General features: G+C 36.9%; 6 protein-coding genes across 6 annotated transcripts; all 6 read right to left on the bottom strand.

Moving 5' to 3' along the window:
* Positions 1-486: 486 nt before the first annotated feature.
* On the bottom strand, positions 487-4,311 carry GCK72_014075 (uncharacterized protein; the record flags this gene model as incomplete). The annotated part of the gene is made up of 12 exons (XM_053730127.1): positions 487-724; positions 772-929; positions 1,122-1,380; positions 1,435-1,770; positions 2,498-2,577; positions 2,702-3,068; positions 3,120-3,279; positions 3,356-3,458; positions 3,860-3,913; positions 3,960-4,054; positions 4,109-4,217; positions 4,273-4,311. 12 exons carry the CDS (start codon positions 4,309-4,311, stop codon positions 487-489), a joined length of 1,998 nt encoding a protein of 665 aa, XP_053584899.1.
* Positions 4,312-5,194: 883 nt separating this feature from the next.
* Positions 5,195-6,026, bottom strand: GCK72_014074 (uncharacterized protein; the record flags this gene model as incomplete). The annotated part of the gene is made up of 5 exons (XM_003107686.2): positions 5,195-5,386; positions 5,439-5,576; positions 5,621-5,684; positions 5,732-5,887; positions 5,938-6,026. The coding sequence occupies 5 exons, from the start codon at positions 6,024-6,026 to the stop codon at positions 5,195-5,197; spliced, it is 639 nt and encodes a 212-aa protein (XP_003107734.2).
* Positions 6,027-8,394: 2,368 nt separating this feature from the next.
* GCK72_014073 (uncharacterized protein) lies at positions 8,395-9,308 on the bottom strand (the record flags this gene model as incomplete). The annotated part of the gene is made up of 4 exons (XM_003107893.2): positions 8,395-8,532; positions 8,577-8,675; positions 8,727-9,009; positions 9,052-9,308. 4 exons carry the CDS (start codon positions 9,306-9,308, stop codon positions 8,395-8,397), a joined length of 777 nt encoding a protein of 258 aa, XP_003107941.2.
* Positions 9,309-9,629: 321 nt separating this feature from the next.
* Positions 9,630-13,071, bottom strand: GCK72_014072 (uncharacterized protein; the record flags this gene model as incomplete). The annotated part of the gene is made up of 9 exons (XM_003107814.2): positions 9,630-9,713; positions 9,841-10,207; positions 10,259-10,679; positions 10,727-10,948; positions 11,039-11,198; positions 11,273-11,402; positions 11,448-11,581; positions 11,886-12,141; positions 12,905-13,071. The coding sequence occupies 9 exons, from the start codon at positions 13,069-13,071 to the stop codon at positions 9,630-9,632; spliced, it is 1,941 nt and encodes a 646-aa protein (XP_003107862.1).
* Positions 13,072-13,911: 840 nt separating this feature from the next.
* On the bottom strand, positions 13,912-14,729 carry GCK72_014071 (uncharacterized protein; the record flags this gene model as incomplete). Its single annotated transcript, XM_003107758.2, has 5 exons — positions 13,912-14,067; positions 14,120-14,260; positions 14,309-14,446; positions 14,500-14,625; positions 14,673-14,729. The coding sequence occupies 5 exons, from the start codon at positions 14,727-14,729 to the stop codon at positions 13,912-13,914; spliced, it is 618 nt and encodes a 205-aa protein (XP_003107806.2).
* A 1,434-nt stretch (positions 14,730-16,163) lies between these two features.
* GCK72_014070 (uncharacterized protein) lies at positions 16,164-19,732 on the bottom strand (the record flags this gene model as incomplete). The annotated part of the gene is made up of 8 exons (XM_003107810.2): positions 16,164-16,341; positions 16,395-16,679; positions 16,726-16,895; positions 16,969-17,238; positions 18,047-18,176; positions 18,281-18,378; positions 18,451-18,551; positions 19,693-19,732. 8 exons carry the CDS (start codon positions 19,730-19,732, stop codon positions 16,164-16,166), a joined length of 1,272 nt encoding a protein of 423 aa, XP_003107858.2.
* Positions 19,733-20,074: the final 342 nt, after the last annotated feature.

Below are 20,074 nucleotides of genomic sequence, written 5' to 3'. Positions count from 1 at the left end.
CCGTTTGTGTTACATGTTGTCTTGTTTCCTAAGTAACTAGTTAGTTACGTAACTGTATATCTCACTCATTGAAGTGGTATTGGTTCACCAATCCTATAAACCTCCTCAACAACATGAAACATTTAATCAAAGAGAACTGAGAATGTTACTGACGAACAGATTTTGAAAAATTTATGTTAATGAAAACACGGATTTAATAGAGGCTATAAATTATGACAGATCCGATAAAAATACAAATGAAGAGTGAATAATATAAAGAAAAATGGAAAACAGTTGAAAGTATGAAGCATGAAAAGTACAGCACAGACAAAGTTTTTATACAATGACATTCCAAATGCAAGAGTTTAAACGCTCTATGATATAAATTATTAAGATTGAATTCAATTTTTCAAAATCAGAAAATGAAGCTGTTCATAAGTCGCCCTAACCAATAAGCCATCGCTTTGTCTTCTGAGAATCCCGTTTCTCGGAATTCACTCATTGATGTCATGCATAAAAGGTACTTCTGTATGGGACAAACTTCCCCCCCCGTAAGCGTTTTAGAATTCCGTTGTAATCTGGAGATGTGGAAATCTGTTTTGGAAAACGATCTTTCCAAACACAGAAATGAAATTGATCTCTTTCCAGAACAATTGTAGCCAACGTGGAGTCTTTTTCTCTTTCGATATCAAATCCCTTTGACCAGTCTGGCTGCTTACAATTAGCAGGAATGAAGTCGATCATTCTGAAATAGCGGAAAATTCGAATCAGTCAGTGAGACTAGAAACATACGCTGATTTATTTATGAACATCGCTGATCTCCTTGATTCGTCGAATGGCATTGTATTGAATTTCTCCAAAATATATTCTGGATTGAGTGGAGTGTAAAGAGTTGTGATAAGAAGATATTCGAGTCTCCGAAAACGGCCAGTCATCCATAAATTCAAAAACTTAATAATAACGTTGTTTTTGAAAAATGATTCCAAGAAAACGGCATGGCTTCCGCGAAAACTTAGTAGATTATTTATAACTAAAAATTTTGACTTGTACACCAGCAAATGTTTAATTTTCAGTAAACTGGATTTTCTTTTAATTGATCCGATAGAATATAGATTATCAGTTGTAATATATGGGAGGATCACGGCACAATTCGTAATATCATGAGTTTCAACAAATGCATCCAATTTTGAGCCAGCTAACAGGTATCCTTCGTGATAGAAATTCTTGAAAACTTTGATGTTTGGCAAATCTTCGAAACTTCGCGTATTCGTAAGGAACTGAATATCAGCAGATGTGTGGAACAGGTCAGAAATGTAGTTGTACATCAAAATGGGTGCAGATTTCCAATTATCTTCATCAAAGTCGAAAGTTGGATGACCTGTGTCCGTATCGAAACTCAACCTGGAAAGTAACGTATGGAATTGGCTTGGAAGATAGATTAGGTTACCAACTCACCCACAAGAAACCATATCGGTATCCATCTTCAAAAAAAGAACACTCGATTCCCGTGGAGTTGTTTCAGGATTCTCAACGACCCAAGTGATTACTTTAAAATGTTCGAACAATCCTTCGAAATAAATAGTTCCTTCTTCTCTCAATGAATCTAACGTCATACTCAATCCCGTCGACTTTGCCCAAAATGTCGATTTAATCTGCTTTCTCATTTTTTGAGAACAAAGTGAAAGCATGAAAAGACCACCCAGTCCTAAATGTTGGAAAACAAAAACTTGAACAAGTAGTGGTAACCGAAGCAACTTCATTGTTTCTGCATCAGCAATTGAGAAACGCAGTCTGGAAAGATTTAAGGTTTTATAACATTGTAATTCAAAACAACTGGCACGAAAATGTTCAAAACTAATATTCCTATTTGAAAAAGAATAAGAATCTTCTTACTAGATTGTTCTAATCAATTAAATTTTCCACCGTCCTTATTCCGAAAAAGTTAAAAACTATTAATCTAATCAAACTACTATTCCTTTTCTCATGGCCCTGACCACGTGGAGAACAATCAATAAGACCACACGATGAGGTGGCGGACGACGACATACTGTATGTATGTCCAAGAAGACTTTAGGAGACCGTGTAGTGTCAAGTGCTCATAGAGGGGTGGGCAGACGCAATGTGACGTCGTTGTGTTCGTTCTGATTCAATCGTGCAGTTTTAGAATATCTAGAGTAGTTGATTCTACCCTGAAACAGTTAAATTCAATTTCAAGAACAGTTTTCTTTTAATGTATTTCTCGTGTCTTTTCCTTTTTCAGTCTCGCATGACCATAGCGGTAAGAATCACCATTAAATAATCAGAAAGTAAACAATGTATGCCCGACTGATAAAAATGTATCACATAAATTAACATTACAATGTAAAAACCTTTTTTTGGAAAAATGTACGTACTCGTTTGATTTAGAAAAAAAAAACTGGCAATCAGCAAAAACTGTTACCTTATCGTTAAAAATTGGCATAAATAAGTAGTTTACAGTCTAATTACATGTAAGAAGTATAACGATGTTTTTATTTACTTCGACTCGAGAAGATGTCCACGAAGAATATCCAAGGTCTTGTAAAGAGCGTTTGAGAAAGCAGCTGCATCTCGTTTTGACTGAAAATTGGATAATCGATAAGATAACTGATGTTGTTATTTTGATAAGATATGGCTGTTCTCCTACATAAGACAATAGATTTTCTTTACTTCTGAATTGCGAAAACATAAACTCAAAAATCACCTTATTGCTGGAAATGACAGCTCCCAACTTGCTTGCAACTACATTATACCCAATACCAAATCCATCTGGAACAACGGGTCCAAAGCCTCCGAATACAATTGTTTCAGTAGACAATGTACTTGTAGACAAAACGAAATGTCCCATTCTGGCGTATCCTGGATCTTGGAAGAAGTCAGGAATTGGCTGACTTAAACGTTGTGCAGTGATTTTGAGACCGAGCAAATGACGATCGTAGCCTTGTCCCATTGAAGCTTCTTTGACAAGTTGGAAGTGTTGACTGGAACAGTCGGACAAAAGTTGTCGAACATCTTTGCGATTCTCTTCAAGAATAGCAAGTGTAGCAGTTCGAGTTGCAGCGGTCGCAGATCTATAATATAACTCAGTTAAGAAATAATGAAAAAACAATGAAAAATCCAACCTCATGCACTCCGTTCTTCCCTTCAGGAACGCAGCAGTTGAACAAGATTCATAAGTTGGTACGAACTCCTTGTAGAGAGAGTAGAATGCCATTTGAATAGCCAATTGCATTACAGAGTCCGGTGACAGCTCCAAACCAAGAGAGACTTGGTGGAAGAGTTCTGAATTTCAGTCTTATAGCATATGAAGCATTTTAATAGACTTACTTGCAAACGGTTCTGAACAATTTCGTGTCACTCTTCTTTGGATTCATATGGAAAACCTCTGGTCCCAAAAGGTTTTCATCGAGTGATCGCTTGATTCTTGCATAGGAAATGGCTAGAGTTGTGGCACGTGTGAGCTGAAATAAAAAAGCTGATAAAGTATTTTCATTGATATAAAAAAATTTTCCGAATGAATCACTTGATTTGCAATTGTAGAGATTCGGTCCATAACTACACACGGTTTGGGTATATAGTAGAATCCATTCAAGGCTACAGTGTACCCCCACTTTGCGATACACTACAATCTCTGCAGTAGTGTACTTTTGTCGAAAGGTGGACTACGTTTAGGGTATGAAAAGGAAAATATCTCTGTTTTGAAAAAAAATAGTCTTGTCCAGATGAATCTTGGCTTGTTGTTGAAGTTGCTCCCGTTGCTGGGGCCTGTGAAAGATCTGAAGCAAGGATTCGTCCACATTCTATCCAGATTTTTCCTTTCTGAAAATGAAAAACATTGAAACTGAAAATTCAAAGAACTCACCAAAGATCCAGCTCTCGTTGCATGTCCGGAATGACTCGCAGTAGAATTTCCTCTCTAAAAACTTGACATATTGTATAGTTTTCTCAACTTTTCTAGTAACCTTTCTCCCAGAAATATCTGCCAAATGGAGCATATCCTTCCAATCAAATTTCTGAACATGTCGTGGAGCTGAGTTCAACGGAGCGGCTCCATCAGCTGAAATAAAACATTTAAGATTTTGAGTTATCCAAATTGTGAATGAGAACTCACAACTAGTACTTCTTTGCTTCTTCCTTCTTTTCTTTCTCTGCGTCTCTCTTTCTGTTTCATTCTCTTCTACAGTAACACTGTTGGCACGAAGACTGTCCTCAACTGCTTTCTGAAAATCATAAAGTCCTTAAATCAAGATGATCAAATTTCTCCAAAAGACTCACATGGATTGCAGGAACTAAACTTCCACGTTTTCTGTCCATTCAATTCAATTTTAGTTGGTAACTCTCTGAATTGTAGACCACTCTTATCTATTTTCTGTTGGTGTTTCCCTGAAACAGTGAACACATTCTACGAATTACGTCCATAAATTCTCAAAACCAGTAACCCGGAGAATACGAAAAAAGTAAATTTAGTAAATTTGTGATGCTATAAAAGTCAAAAAGTAAAAAGACATCGATGACAGTTAAAATATGAAAAAGAGAGAATTTGATAAGAGAGAAAATGAAAAAGAGAGAGAGTGCACACGTAGCTGGAAATATTTAATCAGAAGACGACTAAACACATTTTTGTCGATGATCATTATTGATAATGAGTCGGGGGAAAAAGAAAGAATAATCGAGTGGAATGAGACCAAATTGAAAAAGAAAGACGAAAAAAGAAATAGCAGAGTACACACTTTTTGGTTTTTGATGATAAAATGTTGTACTTTGCAGACGAAAATGGACCACAATGGAACGGAGACTGGTAGAATGGTGAACTCCCTGTTTAACCTTTTTGGGCACTGGTTTGAAACAATGATGATTTTAAAACACGTGATGGTGTCATCTGAAAAGATAGACTCGATGAGAAAGATTTCATGGTTTTGCATTCTGAAAACCTAGAACGACCAAGTTTTGCTAGAATTATGGTCATTACTGTAATTAAGCCATAACTCGAAGAGCATGTTTGTGTGGGAAAAACAAAAAAAAGTTTTCAGGAAAACTTAGTTTTATTGAAAAGATCAATTTGTAGAACAAAACGCCTAGATGAAAAATTATTCGGAAGTCTAGATCTATGAAATCAGAAGAAAACAATATATCCAGGAAAGTAAATCATATTTAATTGAACTAAAAAATAAATGACAAAGCAAAGAAGATAGCATGTTTATTCAATTCGTTTCTTCTCCTTTCCTTCAACTTCCAATTGCATTCGTTCTTCTCGTTGAGATGGTGACTCGAGAACCTTTTGTCTTGCTGATTGCCAACTCTTCTCATCTCCACTCCACAATCGTTTAACAAGATCTTCAGCTTGATTAATTGTATCGCTGAGTCCTGTGAGTAGCGGATTCTCTTCAACCTAAAAATTGAATATAGTCAGTAATCGGTAGTCTCCGTCTTCTAAAACGCACCGTATCCCAACCCTTGAGAAGCGCCAAAGCTCTACCGTATTCTTTGTCTGTAACGACCATATCATCTGGAGGATAAAGAGCAGCTCCCACGTATCGTCCTTCAGCATTCAGAAAGTTGAATGTGGCAATGGCGTCTTCCTGAAATTTGAAACATAAACTTCGGCGTTTATATTGTTATGTACTGTATCCATTATCTCCAATCCTATTTGATGCTCTCGTAGAAACGGTGCCACTGCAGCACGAACTCTGAAAAAGGATTTTTCGAGAACTTCTCTTCCAAGTTCTTTTGATACCTATCAATATTCTTTTTATCGCCAACACCTAAAACCAGAATATCAATTTTTGGTTCAAGAGCAGCAAAAAGTGATAATGATCGTGGAGTGATATCATCTGGTGTAGCAACACGCCATGAGAGAGCCGTTTTTGGGAACAAGGCAATTGGTCCGTATCTGAATAATACGGTAGTTCGAATCAACTCTCGCTTTTGTTTCAAACTTACAGAAATGACCCATCTAACAGTCTGAAACCGTAACACGACAGTCCTCGTACTCCAATTTGTTTCGCTTCCAGCATTTCAGTTGAGAGCATTGAAATTCTACTACGATCTGTCATATCAGATTCTCCCAACGGATTTATGTGATACCCATCGAGAACTCCTGAAAACGAGTAATTGATCTCTTTTACAAATTCTTTCGAAGTAGATCTCTTTATTAAATTACGGTGCTCATCCGTGCATTGTTTATTTATCACAAATAATGATATTGATAAAGAACCTACTTCCTCTATTCAGGTAGTGCAAGCGCGCTCTATCGACATACTAGGCGCGACTATATTTTAATCTATATTTTCTCTTTTCTTTTTTGTTTTCCTCATTTATTCAGTTCCATTTATTTACTTTCTGTACATTCAGATTCGAAAATGTCGAACGTTCCGTGGTTTCCGGCAGAAATTCATGAAACAAATGAGAGGAAGCAGTCTATCGATTCAATGAGACAAGAATCAGGATTGGAAGCTACTGTGAAGGAAGAGGAAACGAGTAAACAGAAAATTGAAGGAATAGACATGAACACATTTATGGTATATCATTTGTCTTTAAACTAATATTCATAATCCAAAGAAATTCAGAATATTCCAATAAGTCTAGAAATGCTGCAGCATAGCATGGGAGTTGCATCTACATCTGAAGAAATCGATGTCGCGGCAGAGATTAAGCAATCGTTTGATGCTGTAAACCAGAGGAAAATGCGGACAAGAAAAGTGAGTTTTCGGTTATTTCCGAAAAGTTGAAAATTTTAAGTTACAGTACCAACAACATACCATTCCGAAACTTTCGAGACCGTTAACTGTTCAATTCACAAAGGAAGAATTAGCAGCAAAACGTCAGGCAGCAATTGAAGAAGAAGCATTGAAAAAAGTGTTGAGAGATGAAATTGCACGGAAAAAAGTATGTATAATCACTAAATGTGTGCAAAACCAAGAATCAGTTCGTTTTAGGAAGAAGAGAAATGGATTGAAGTTGGACGAGCAATTTGTTCCCTGTCACCTGAAGAGTTTGGACTTCCAAACTTTCAAACCGATCGAATTTCGAATGAAGTTACTGGCGATGAAATTGTTCTGAATGTTGCAAACTTCGTGAACAATTTAAAACAGCTGGTTGGAAATCAAACGAAAGGAACAGTTCTTGCTAACACAAATTCATTTACTGGAGCATTGTGTGGTGTCAACCAAAAATCTGTCCTCCATGTTGATCAGAGAGTTGAACGAACGAAAAGAACAAAGGAAGAATTAATTTTGAGAGAAAAAGAACAGAAAGATCGAGTAAGTTATAATTGGTCGACTGCTAATAGTTGTATGTTTAGTTGACCGAAAGATGGGTAGAAATCGGTAAAGCGATTTGCGCATTCACACTTGAAGATTTCGGAATATCAGTGGCAGATCATCCAAAAGCTTCTTCAGTGAAACCAGTTCAAGATTTGACTCCAACTGTCGTAGATAATAACGCTTCAAATTCCAAAACTTCTGCAAGAAATAGTCGTGGAAATTCCGAAGAATCAGAATATGGTGACAATCAAGAGGAAGGAGATGAGGAAGAAGAGGAAGAGGACGATGACGATGAAGATTTTGCTCCATCTTTTAGAAAGAGGAAGAGAAAATCTAAGAAAACAATAGCCTGGCGTGGAGAAGACGTCGTCGCGAACGTTTTCAGTTTTTCCACGGCAATTCGAGAGTTGATGGGACTTCACTCAAAGCATACCGTTATAAAAAGTGCATATGAATTCACCTCTGTTTTTTGTAATGTTGCCGAAAAGTCTGTTCGAGATAGGCATTCTATTAAAAAGCCTAGAAAATAAATAGGCGCATCTTTGTTTCGTTGTTTATGTTTATCGAAATCTTTTTAAATAAAAATTTGATGAAAAACTATCATATTTTAAATGAGAAATGGAAAAAAAATCTATATCGAACGTTCTTTAAATGTTATTAACACCAAAATAAAGTGATCCATCTTTTTTTCCTGATTAAAATTGTTTTTTAAACCTCACCAGTGTCTGCTCGATTCGAGTCTCCGCCACCGGCTGACTTTTTGGACGAACTGCTCAAAAATCTCCGAGCTGAACTGGCTCCAAAACAAAGTAGTTTTCTATTCATGTTGCAGTGAATTCTGAAAAAAAATCATCGTTCTCCTGATCAGTTTTCACGACAGAATCGCCAGGAATAGTTTTACACCGTTTCTGCTCATAATAGTTTCTGGTCCAGGCAACCATTTAACAACAAAATTATATATTCTTGGAACTCACAACTTTTTATTGATCACAGAAAGAATGAGTACAGGCTTTGGAACGTTGAAAAAGGCACATGGAATGATCACAAAAACGGAAAGGTTGTAAATGGAATGCAATAAATCTTTAATAATTAGTAACACAATGTTATATTATATACATTTGTGACTGAAAAATATCTATTCAATGCTCTCGATATCTGCTAATTCATCAGCCAATGATGCTTCTTTAAAATTAGCAGGAGGAGTAGCGTATCCAGAAGCAGCTTCTGAAGTTGTTGTAGTGGTCATCGAGGTAGAAGAAGTGGGAATTGCACTCTGGAAATGAACAAATTAACCATCTTAGCTTCAAGAAAACATACTTGTTGCCATGACGGAATCGAAGAAGTAACACTAGGTGCCACAATAGGAGCAAAATTATGTTGACTAAGCAGTAAACTTTTGATTGTTGAGATTCCACTCTGAAATAAAAAACAACTTAAATATATTGGTAAAAATCTAGAAACACCAACCTCAACTCTACTCAAATCCGCATCTCGATTAGCCACTGAATACAATGCTCTAGATATTTCAGCTTGTTGAGTTGCCAATTGTTGTGTTGTTTGAGAGACAGAATCCATTATGAACTTTATTGAATTTTGAAGGTCATTCACTTGAGCTTGAAGCTGTCGAGTTTCTTCTGTGGCTGGATCAGGAATATCAAAGAACCGAGGAAGAATATATGATCGAATGAATCGATATCCAGCATAGGATATTGCCCCCAAAACAACTGCTGATTGTGCCACGGCGAGAACTCTAAAAGAAACGAAATGTATCTTCTAACTTTGCAATTCTCACCGATTCTGTTGTGGTGCCATCATAACTTGGTTGCTTCCATTTCCTACTACTCCATGTTCTGCTCCGATTAGACTTCTCAACTGTTCCGGTGGAATTGATGACCTTGCCTCCAGAATTTCGGATTCAGTAAGTCCTTTTCCCAGTAAAAAGTTTCGTTGTTCTTCAAATGATGACTCCCTTACTTTCGGAGTTAACATAAACTTCCGTGCCGCTTCAACCATATCCGGCCGAGTAGATGTACCCGTCGGATCTGACATTTTAAAGTCTGGAAGAAGAAACAATTGAAATCGATTGAAGTAGTGCTCACTGAGAACGAATTAAAACATATTTGAGGAAATGAAACCGGTAAGAATCACCATTCAACAATCAGAAAGTAAACAATGGATGCCCGACTGATAAAAATTTATCACATAAATTAACATTACAATGTAAAAACCTTTTTTGAAAAATGTACGTACTCGTTTGATTTAGAAAAAAACTGGCAGAATCAGCAAAAACTGTTACCCTATCGTTAAAAATTGGCATAAATAAGTAGTTTACAGTCTAATTACATATAAGAAGTAAAACGATGTTTTTATTTACTTCGACTCGAGAAGATGTCCACGAAGAATATCCAAACTCTTGTAAAGAGCGTTTGAGAAAGCAGCTGCATCTCGTTTTGACTGAAAATTGGATAATTGATAAGATAACTGATGTTGTTATTTTGATAAGATATGGCTGTTCTCCTACAGAAGACAATAGATTTTCTTTACTTCTGAATTGCATTGAAATCATAAACTCAAAAATCACCTTATTGCTGGAAATGACAGCTCCCAACTTGCTTGCAACTACATTATACCCAATACCAAATCCATCTGGAACAACGGGTCCAAAGCCTCCGAATACAATTGTTTCAGTAGACAATGTACTTGTAGACAAAACGAAATGTCCCATTCTGGCGTATCCTGGATCTTGGAAGAAGTCAGGAATTGGCTGACTTAAACGTTGTGCAGTGATTTTGAGACCGAGCAAATGACGATCGTAGCCTTGACCCATTGAAGCTTCTTTGACGAGTTGGAAGTGCTGACTGGAACAGTCGGACAAAAGTTGTCGAACATCTTTGCGATTCTCTTCAAGAATAGCAAGTGTAGCAGTTCGAGTTGCAGCGGTCGCAGATCTATAATATAACTCAGTTAAGAAATAATGAAAAAACAATGAAAAATCCAACCTCATACACTCCGTTCTTCCCTTCAGGAACGCAGCGGTTGAACAAGATTCATAAGTTGGTACGAACTCCTTGTAGAGGGAGTAGAATGCCATTTGAATAGCCAATTGCATTACAGAGTCCGGTGAGAGTTTGGTTTTTTTGATAAGATCTCTATTAAGTCCTTCAAACTCCATAGTTGCAAAATCAAGATCTGAATTAGCCGAAACGTGAGTCTTTTGAGCCTCTTGAATTCTTGCTTTAAGGGAATCAGTTAGTTTAAAGTTCAAAGCTTCCACGTGAGCAGGATTATGTGACTTTGGTTTGTCATCTGGAGAAACAAAGTGATTCTTGTTGGTGTCTTTGAAAGACTCCTCCATCAAACGGAGAACAGCTACTCCATCTCCCCAAGAGTGCTCAAAGTTGATTGTGGCTTGACCATTGGCTGAAAATAAATATATATATAAACATCCTCCACACTAACAACAGTACCATCAATGATAGTTTGAAAGCACTTATCGAACCAACGATTACGAGCATCGTCACCAATTAGAAGAGATTGAACAAGTCGTTTGTGTTCCTCCGTTTTCAAATCATCGAGGCAAATAGCGAATAGACCACCGTCGATTTTCTTGAGATGTTCACCGTTTCCTGCATTTTCAAGCTCAATACGAGCTTCAGCCCACGAATCACGGTCAAGGGAAGTTAACGAACCTAAAAATTAATCAGTCAAAAATGATGAATAACGAAAAGTGGTATCAAATATTTTTTCTAAAGGTAAAAAACCTCATATAAAGCACTAACCAACACTCTCTTCCGGTTTGGCTTCCTTTCCGTTTTGAAGAATCCAAGCGAGAGAGGCATGAATGTCTTCTGGTTCCAAGAGACTTCCAGAATCGTCGAAGATACGAACAGAATAAGGTACACCTTTGTAGAAAGCAACAAAGTGCTTTTGGGTAGAATCCTGAAGATTATTTTTTGGTTTTCAAATATTTTTGATCGATGAACATCTCTTTAAAGAAAACATATTTGACATACCAGGTAAAGAACATCTTTCTCTTTTTTCGGAATTCTGGATCCACAGAATAAAGACTTGTATTGGGACATATCCAATGGAAAGGCCTTGAAAGCAACAGCTCCAAACCAAGAGAGGCTTGGTGGAAGAGTTCTGAATTTCAGTCTTTTAGAATATGAAGCATTTTAATAGACTCACTTGCAAACAGTTCTGAACAATTTCGTGTCACTCTTCTTTGGATTCATATGGAAAACCTCTGGTCCCAAAAGGTTTTCATCGAGTGATCGCTTGATTCTTGCATAGGAAATAGCTAGATTTGTGGCACGTGTGAGCTGAAATAAAAAAGCCGATAAAGTATTTTCATTGATATAAAAATTTTTGCAGAATGAATCATTTGATTTTGAATTGCAAAGAGTCGGCCAATAGCTACACACGGTTTGGGTATATAGTAGAATCCATTCAAGGCTACAGTGTACCCCCACTTTGCGATACACTACAATCTCTGCAGTAGTGTACTTTTGTCGAAAGGTGGACTACGTTTAGGGTATGAAAAGGAAAATATCTCTGTTTTGAAAAAACGGGGAAAACTGACGACAATAATTTTTTGGCACGCTGCATTTGGTGTCTGAAAGTTACCTGGTCGTTGAATTTCGGATCTGGATCCGGAGCGTACATCATGAATGGATTGTAGTTAACAGCCACCGGAACCCTAGCTCTCAAATACATATCAAACCAAGGCTCAGAAATATAACTGGTGTCACGATGAGCTTTGTCATACTCAAGGAGTGATTCTTGCAGTTTTGGACCTTCATTTGTTTCGAATGATCTGATTGCAGCTTCAGTTTTTGCGAAAGCGTCTGGTGAAAGAACAGCTTTCGAGGAGGCGAGATATCTGGAAACACGGTGTTCCAAACAGCGAATCCAGTTCAGCCTATCTGTTACTGACGCGTTTTACGTGCAGCCCGCGAAGCTTCCCGCGTGAATAATTATTGTGATCTCTAAAAATTTTTTGATCTAAAACTCACGTGGGAATGCTTTTTTGACACATGAAGCACGTTTTGGGCTTTTTTGGCTAAAAAAAGCTTTTAACGAAAATCCAAAACGACCATCTGATAGGAAATGTTGCTTGCTTCATTTTAAGCTATCATTTGTTAATTTTGGTTGTCTGGAAATGCCGCTACGGCTCAGCATGTAGTTTTCAGGAAAAACGGTGTTTTCGGAGCAAAAGTATAACAATTCCTGGCTTTTCTGTGCTGAGCAATCAAATATCATCAAGTTGCACAATAAAAAACAGGTCTCGGTCCGCAGATTCGCTATTTTTTATATGAAAACACCGATTTTTGTTCAAACCATAAAAAGAGCCGCATAAAATCATTGGGACGACAGAAATTTTTCAAATTGTGCTCAAATGATAGGTATTGAGCCAATCTATCAGACTGTCGTTGCAGAAATTGAGAAAAATTCGAAACAAAAGCACAAGAGCCGAAAAACAGCATTTTCAGTGTAAAAAAATAATTTTCCATTTTTGTAATTTGCAAATGCGCTCTAATGAGAAAAATCGTGAAAAATTCCATTTCGCTGTTTGGAATACCGTGGGAAAAGAATACCAGGTTTAGTCATTGAAAATTTGAAAGATGAATATTTGAAAGACTAACCTGTTGACGGTATCTGGAAGTTTTGGGATTGGTAGACGTCTCAGCGACTTTTGGAAGTGATACGATGGAATTTCCGACTTTTCCAGATACTGATAGTCGTCTCCACTCAGAGCATGTTTACCACGCGTTGCCGCTATCGATCGGCACAAGTTTGATGAACGGAGCATCTGGAAATATCCATCAGTTAAATTTTGGAAAACATTTTTTAACTGAAGACAGTAAAAACGAACAGATATGAACGATGTTCTTAAAAAATGCGAATGTATTTGGGGTCAAAAGATGTAGAAGAAAGCGCTCCGTTCATTGAAACGACACAAATGATGCGAAGAAAAATGATAACGGGCCACACCGGGCCGAAAGTTGGACTGGACCGGCACGAGAAATACGCAAACTCGACACGAAGAGTACGCAAACGGCAACAAATGCGCAAGATAGATTTTTCAATAAATTTTTTCATCATCTTGGAAATCTTTATACAATCATCTTTTGTGTTTCGTTGTTAATGAGGTAGTTTTGTTAATTACATTCTCATATCGAACAACTAATATGCGACTTTAACATTCGCCAATGATCAACAATTCTAGGAATAAATCCTTTATTTTGATAAAATCTCTGATTTTCACTTTACGACTCAAATCCGCCTTTATTTTTGAAAGTTATCGAACAAGCTGGTATGCTTAATCAACGTATTTATTCTTAGTCAGAATGTTTCGTATGCAAGGAGCCCCACCAGCACCGCCACCACTGAAGACTCGATTCGAAATCGTCAACACAGTCTACAATGATCCGTTCTTCTGGTGCGTTTATCAAAATTAATAATTCTTATTATTTATTCTGGTCGTTTTTCAGGAGCGTCTTCAAAGGAGTAATTGGCTTTGGAGTGGGTGTCGTCGTTGCCAGATCAGTCAGCGAAGAGTGGGCAACAGTTGTTTAATTGTCAGAATCTCAAATAGCATTTTCTTTTGTTTTTTTTTGTTGATTTTCCATGAAAATAATAGAAAATAGATCTAATCGGTTGGACAACAAGGAATTAGACAACAACAGCAAGATTTAAACCAATTTTTACATTTTTTATCTCTGATTTCGGATTCAGACGACCATCGACGGCGCTCCACATGATTTTTCGCACTTTTTTGAATCAACACTGCACATTCTTCGAACACCTGAACAAAAAATTTATTTATTGGATTTTATTTATTTATTGGGCTCTCAAACCTCGGAAACGTTCTGGTTCAATCGAGCACTTGTTTCAATATACGGGATTCTCAACTTTCGAGCGAAGTTTTGTGCATCTGACTCTTCGACTTGCCTCGTTTCCGCTAGATCAGATTTGTTTCCCACAAGAACCATCGGAACCTTTGAAAAGAGACACCATATAGTTAGAGCTTTCTATTTTGTTCTCACCTCTTCTCCGCGAATAGCCATTATTTCTAAAATCGTCTGCTTCAAGTTCTCAAATGTCGAAGTTTCTGCAAGTGAGAAGACAAGAACAAAACCTTGTGCAGTTCGATAATAAGTTTCTCGCATTCCCGTGAATTGTTCCTGAAATTAAAAGTTGCATTGTGTATATGAATAAGAAGGTGTGTAAATAATACCGTTCCGGCCGTATCCAGAATTTCAAGTCTCGCATTTTCAGCATCTACTTTTGAGAGTTTTCTATAGGAGTCTTCAATAGTGGCGTCATAATTATGCACGAAGATTCCTTGGACGTATTGAAGAGTCTTGAAATTATAATTTTTTTGAAAGATCAAGATTTTCAATAACCTACCAATGCGCTTTTACCAACTCCTCCGTTTCCCAAAACGACGATTTTGAATTCTTTCATTTTCGATTGTTTTAAACCTGAAATTAGAAAAAAATTGAACAGAACTTCTAAGAAACGGACGTTGGATGTTAAATGACTGATCGAAAAACGAAAACTAGAAAGAAAATGTGGAACTTTTGAGTTTTGATAACAAAAGAATTGAGGAAGTGTCATGAGTATCATCTGATTCTTTCAGAAGAATTGAATAAGAGTGAACAAGAAAGAAACAAAAAATAAATGTAATTACACATACAGAAGAAAATGAGGAAACTGAGGAGGAAAAAGAAGAAAAAGAGACAGGCTTTGTGATTCGGTTTCCCTCCTTTTTCTTCTTTTTCTTCTTCTCTTTTTTGTTAATTATCTGCGAAACGAATAGTCAACGGTGATAGTTTCATTTATGGTTTCGGTTTCTCTTTTTTATTTAAAATGGTCATTCACTTCCTTCTTCTTCCGATTGATTCCAATTCAGGGAAAAGAGGAAAATAGAATTTGAAATCATATTGAGTCCGAAGAAGAATTATATTCAGATTTAAAACAGAAAAGTAGAGTTAATCAGCAAGTTCAAGCACATAAAAAATTTTTTTTTTCAAGTTCTCTAGTTAGTCAAGAAACTTTCGAAACCCCCAGCTTGTTTCTAGATTTACGGATGCTTGGAAAATTGAAAATGTTCCATTTGCATTCATTTTTTCTAATAGATCACTCGAAAATTACAGTAAAAATCAAACAGACAAAATACCAAAATTATACAGAATTCAGATCTCGCTTTGTGTCAGTGAATGCCCCATCTGTAAACTTCTATGTAGTGTAAACCCGAATGTAAAACAAAATATAGCATTAAAAAAGGGAATATCATCAACTAGATTCGGTCATTAATAGGGAATCATGATGACATGGATATGATAAGAAACGAGGCCATTAACAGAAGAAACGATGATGACACAATATGACATTCGGCCGTTCCAATGGATACAAATATCTCTTCGTTCATTGATTTTTATGTCGAATCATCATATGTTTTCTGTCAGTTTCAGCGACTATGAATCATTGATGTTTATGAAACCATCGAGAGCAGATTATTCCTTTTCCTACGGAAATAAAATTATTTTTGTTTAATAGAATATGGGACAGGAAGGAAAAGCCGTCTTTGTTTTTGTGATATCTCTGAAAAAGAAGATCGTACTTCTGTTTCGAAATTCACAGAAGATTATGCGACAGTTCAAAATTGAATTCAACTTCCAAGCGACATTTAAAGAGGTGTAATTGGGTTTTCTTGATCGTGCAGTTAACTTTTATTTTTCAAATCAATAAATTAAATTCAAAAAGTAATAATTTCCACATTTAAAGCTCAAAAGTTAAAAAAAAGAAAAATGAAATCGAATCCGGGATAGGCAAGAGGAGGAAAGAAAAGAAAGAAATCGAAGATACTGTAGATTACTGTAGATTTAAAATAACTCATTACACACTTTCAATCACTTCAGTCTTCACACTATCTTCCTCTTTGATTGCTAATAATTCAGTAATCGATCGAATTGAATGACGTGGCTTCGTGGCAGTAGGTGAAGATGATGAAGAGGATTGAGAAAGAACATTCAATTTGATGAGAAGCTGGAGAGGATCCAATTCATTGATTGGTCTGAAAATAGTACTCAATTTTACCGATTTACTTCAAATAAATCATATACTAACCTATCTTCAGCTGATGAATCATCATCAAACTGATTACTACTTCTCGCGTCATCATCTTCATCTTCGTCTCCTTCTACATCATCTTCTTCTTCTTCAATTTCTGTTTTTTCTTGTTTCCTAAGCAGGTTCAAATTAAAGTTCGCCATTGGGAATAGGGAAACTGGAGGTTTCGGAGGTTTGAACATATCCTCAATCAGTCTACTCATTGAAGCAGTTCCAATCGATGGGCGGAACAGAACATCTATAATTGCAGATGTTGGAGTTGTCGTGGTAACAGTGTAGCATCTAAAAGTGAGAAAACTGTTTCAAAATTATCTTTTTTTGAACTCACTTCCAAAATCTTAGTTGATCAGTTCGATGCGTCATTGCCTGCATTGACATTAATTGATAAGCAATTTGTTGACCATTCGATGTTTCCTTCATCAACACCATCATTTTCAGCAGAGCATACTCCCGATTATCCAATCGTAATCCCTCCATCACTTCGAATGCAGCGGCGACCTGCAAAACGTTGAAATAAATTCATTCTTTTTTAAATTCATTTGGAAAATAAGTCTGAATTTTTTTTAAATACCTCATTTCTCTGTTTTGAAGATCCCGAATTCGTTTCATTTCTGATTTGTCTTGAAGTAATCGCTCTCGATTCTGTGGCATGAAGTAACAAAAGTGTTGCCCAATTTTGTTGGAAAATCGCCAATTGTTGTTCTCTAGGAAGTCCACTCAACGTGTTTTGACAGTATCCAACAAGGGCAAAGAAGATTCGAGCAGCTGTTCCGGTCACTGAATCTCGGTCAAGTGATGTTGGAGGTATTATGAGAGCATCACTTTCAGATCCCATTTCTGGCTGAAAACATTGATTGAAGACTTCTAATTTGAACGAGAGTTCCCATTCCCTGATTGTGTTGAGCTTACACTCTGTTTACATATCTAAATACATCAGCTGTCCCTATTAGGTACTTATGCAACATAATCATTTGACACTGTTCCTTCTTCCACTTAAAGAGGGGAAGAGGTACAATATTGTTGAGTAATTTGTAACCGAATACAAACAGAAATAGGAAAACATCTGCCTCTAACCGAGAGGTTTCTTCCTTTTGTATGATATGAAGAGATTCCAGAGTTTATGAGCAAACCAGCAGAAATACTAACTTTAGGATCTATTTCAGAATTTCAGCCTCATAATACTTGAGAGTTTACTCTATCCTAGTTATACAAGAAAACCAACAATCCCTGCATGTGTCTCCTCAACTTTGCCTGGTTTTCGTTCGTTTCTAAATGACAAATCGCTTCTCGGGATTACGGTGGATTGGTACAACAGTTGACAACTTTTCACCTTTTTACTTTTCGCCGCCGCCGTTGTCGGTGTCAAATCGAACAGAATACGTTCTTAACGGATTACTGTACTAATCCCCCTACTCCCATAGATATTTTTACAGTTCATTTTTGACACTGATTTTTGGATTATGAGTTAATTTCGACAGGACAACGATTAAGAGCCTAATGAAGAACAAATTGTCATGTTTTTGTGCAAGTTACAGATGCCTCAAGAACGAAGTTTGAAGTTTGAAAGCTAGTACTTCACACCTTCCACTCGTCGTATGAATCCTCTGTCACCTAATACTTTCTCATGGGAACTTCTAAGAATCACTTACCGAATTAGGAGATGATCCATGTTCGAACATCATCTGTTGCCTTCTCAAACTTGAGTTACGAGGGCCTCTCTCATGTTGAACAGCGTCTTTGTTCATACCGATTTCTAGACACTTTCGGAGTCGGCATGCTCTGTAAAAAGGGGTCATCAATCAGTTTACTATTCTAATCCACAACAACTCCTCCTTCTTTATCTCAGACAAGTATGAACTAATCCATGACCGTTGAGGACTCACCTGCACTGGTTGCGGTGTGTTTTGTCGACAATACACCGGCCTTCATCGAAATTTCCTTTGTTTTTGCACACATATTGACGGTGACGACGGATGGAACGCTGAAAAATTTCTCAAATATGATTTCTTCTAAACGATTTTTTTGTAATCTAGTGCTCCTGAAATGAGTTTACCTTAAAAAATCCAGCACATCCATCACAAGAGAAGATTCCATAATGTTTCCCAGATGAGTGATCTTGACAGACTCTACACGGAACATCAAGAAGGATTCGACCTGAAAAAAAGAGAAAAAGAAGTAACCAGAATGAGGTGACGATTGCGGAAATCAAAATCAAGAAAGCAAAGAGATTCCAATTATTTCGGACTTCCTGTGTCTCCTGCTCAGGCTAATTAACTGAAATGAATGAGAGACAAGACAGAGAAAGGAAACGGCTCAGAAGAGGCAAGAAGTGAACGAAATATATATTCTAGACTGAAGTATCTATATGGGAATACATGTCTACGTTATGAGTATGGTAGAAAAGAAGGTTTAAGAAATGTTAAAAGTGTATCATGCTTTCAGCTCGTTACTCAAAATCTATAAAGGCATTTCCTTCAAAAAACCCTTTCAAAAAACCTATGTATTTTCAATGGATAAACTGAAACAACTCCTATATTTTGTAAACAGTGTTAATCCGCAGGTGACACGTGTCAACATCTAATTGACCCCCAACAAACTGCAGCTGGATGTTCCCAGAAACTTGATTGCATTATTCATTAATTCTCACACCTTCCTTACAATTCACACCTAATCATTTGTTACAGAAGGCATAATATTGAGTGAACATTGTTATAATGACTTCCTTTACTAATTGACAGAGTTCCCACAGGTCGTCGAGTTCAGAGTCAACCTATTCGACTAGGATTACGGTAGGTTCAGAATAAGATCGTATGACGGCAGTATTACTCACTTCATCGTGTTTTTTTGTGGTGAACTATTAAAATTTCTCAACGTCCCATACTCATATCACAACTGAATTTAGATTTCCAATCCGATATTCTTCAATCTTTCTCTGATATCTAATCTAAAAATTCTTCTTGAAGATCCTATTTTCATTTAGTTTCCGTTGAGTGGAAGACTTATTGAAATTAAAATTTTAAAATTGAAATCGCAATAAGAAAATATATGAAAGAGTTATTTGTAGAAATTTGAAGTATGCCTGCAGGGCAATATATCCTCCGCTTATTAATTGCTCAAGAGCTTCAATGAGATTCTTCTCCGGAGTTTTGAAACTTAAAACGGAAATTTCTGGAATATTTAAGGATATTCAAGCAAAGGAGGTCTAGAAATACTAGTTTCAGGTACCTTGACACTGAAGGAATTCCATGAAAACCTCTATCTTCGAATTCCCAAAAAACGAAACAAGTTGACTTACTGCTCGGAGCTGTCATCTGAGAAACCGCTGTCATCATCATTGGTGTCGCTGGATCACTTCGTCAAGAAGGTGATCAGTTGAAGCTTCCAGAATATTGAGCAGATTCCCAAAAAGGCTTATTTTTCTTCTTAAGGCGAGAGTGAGAGGCAGTCGGAAAGGCGATGGAGAGTCACGTCAACGGAGGCGGAGCTTGCGACCACCACTGACAGCCGACGGGCGGTGAAGCGAATAGATTACTGTAGCCGAATGTGAATGTCAAGAAGCCACGCCCACATTGATTTTGAGGTTTTTTGCAATACTGTTTTATAAATATTCAATAGGTTATTTTTTTAATTGTAGAGATACTAATTCTCGTTTCAAGAAGAGGAAGTTCCCCAGTTCT

The sequence above is a fragment of the Caenorhabditis remanei genome, chromosome IV (genome assembly GCF_010183535.1).
Source record: "Caenorhabditis remanei strain PX506 chromosome IV, whole genome shotgun sequence".
NCBI lineage: Eukaryota > Metazoa > Nematoda > Chromadorea > Rhabditida > Rhabditidae > Caenorhabditis > Caenorhabditis remanei.
Note: the sequence above shows the minus strand (reverse complement) of the source record. Positions and strands in the feature narration are given on the sequence as shown.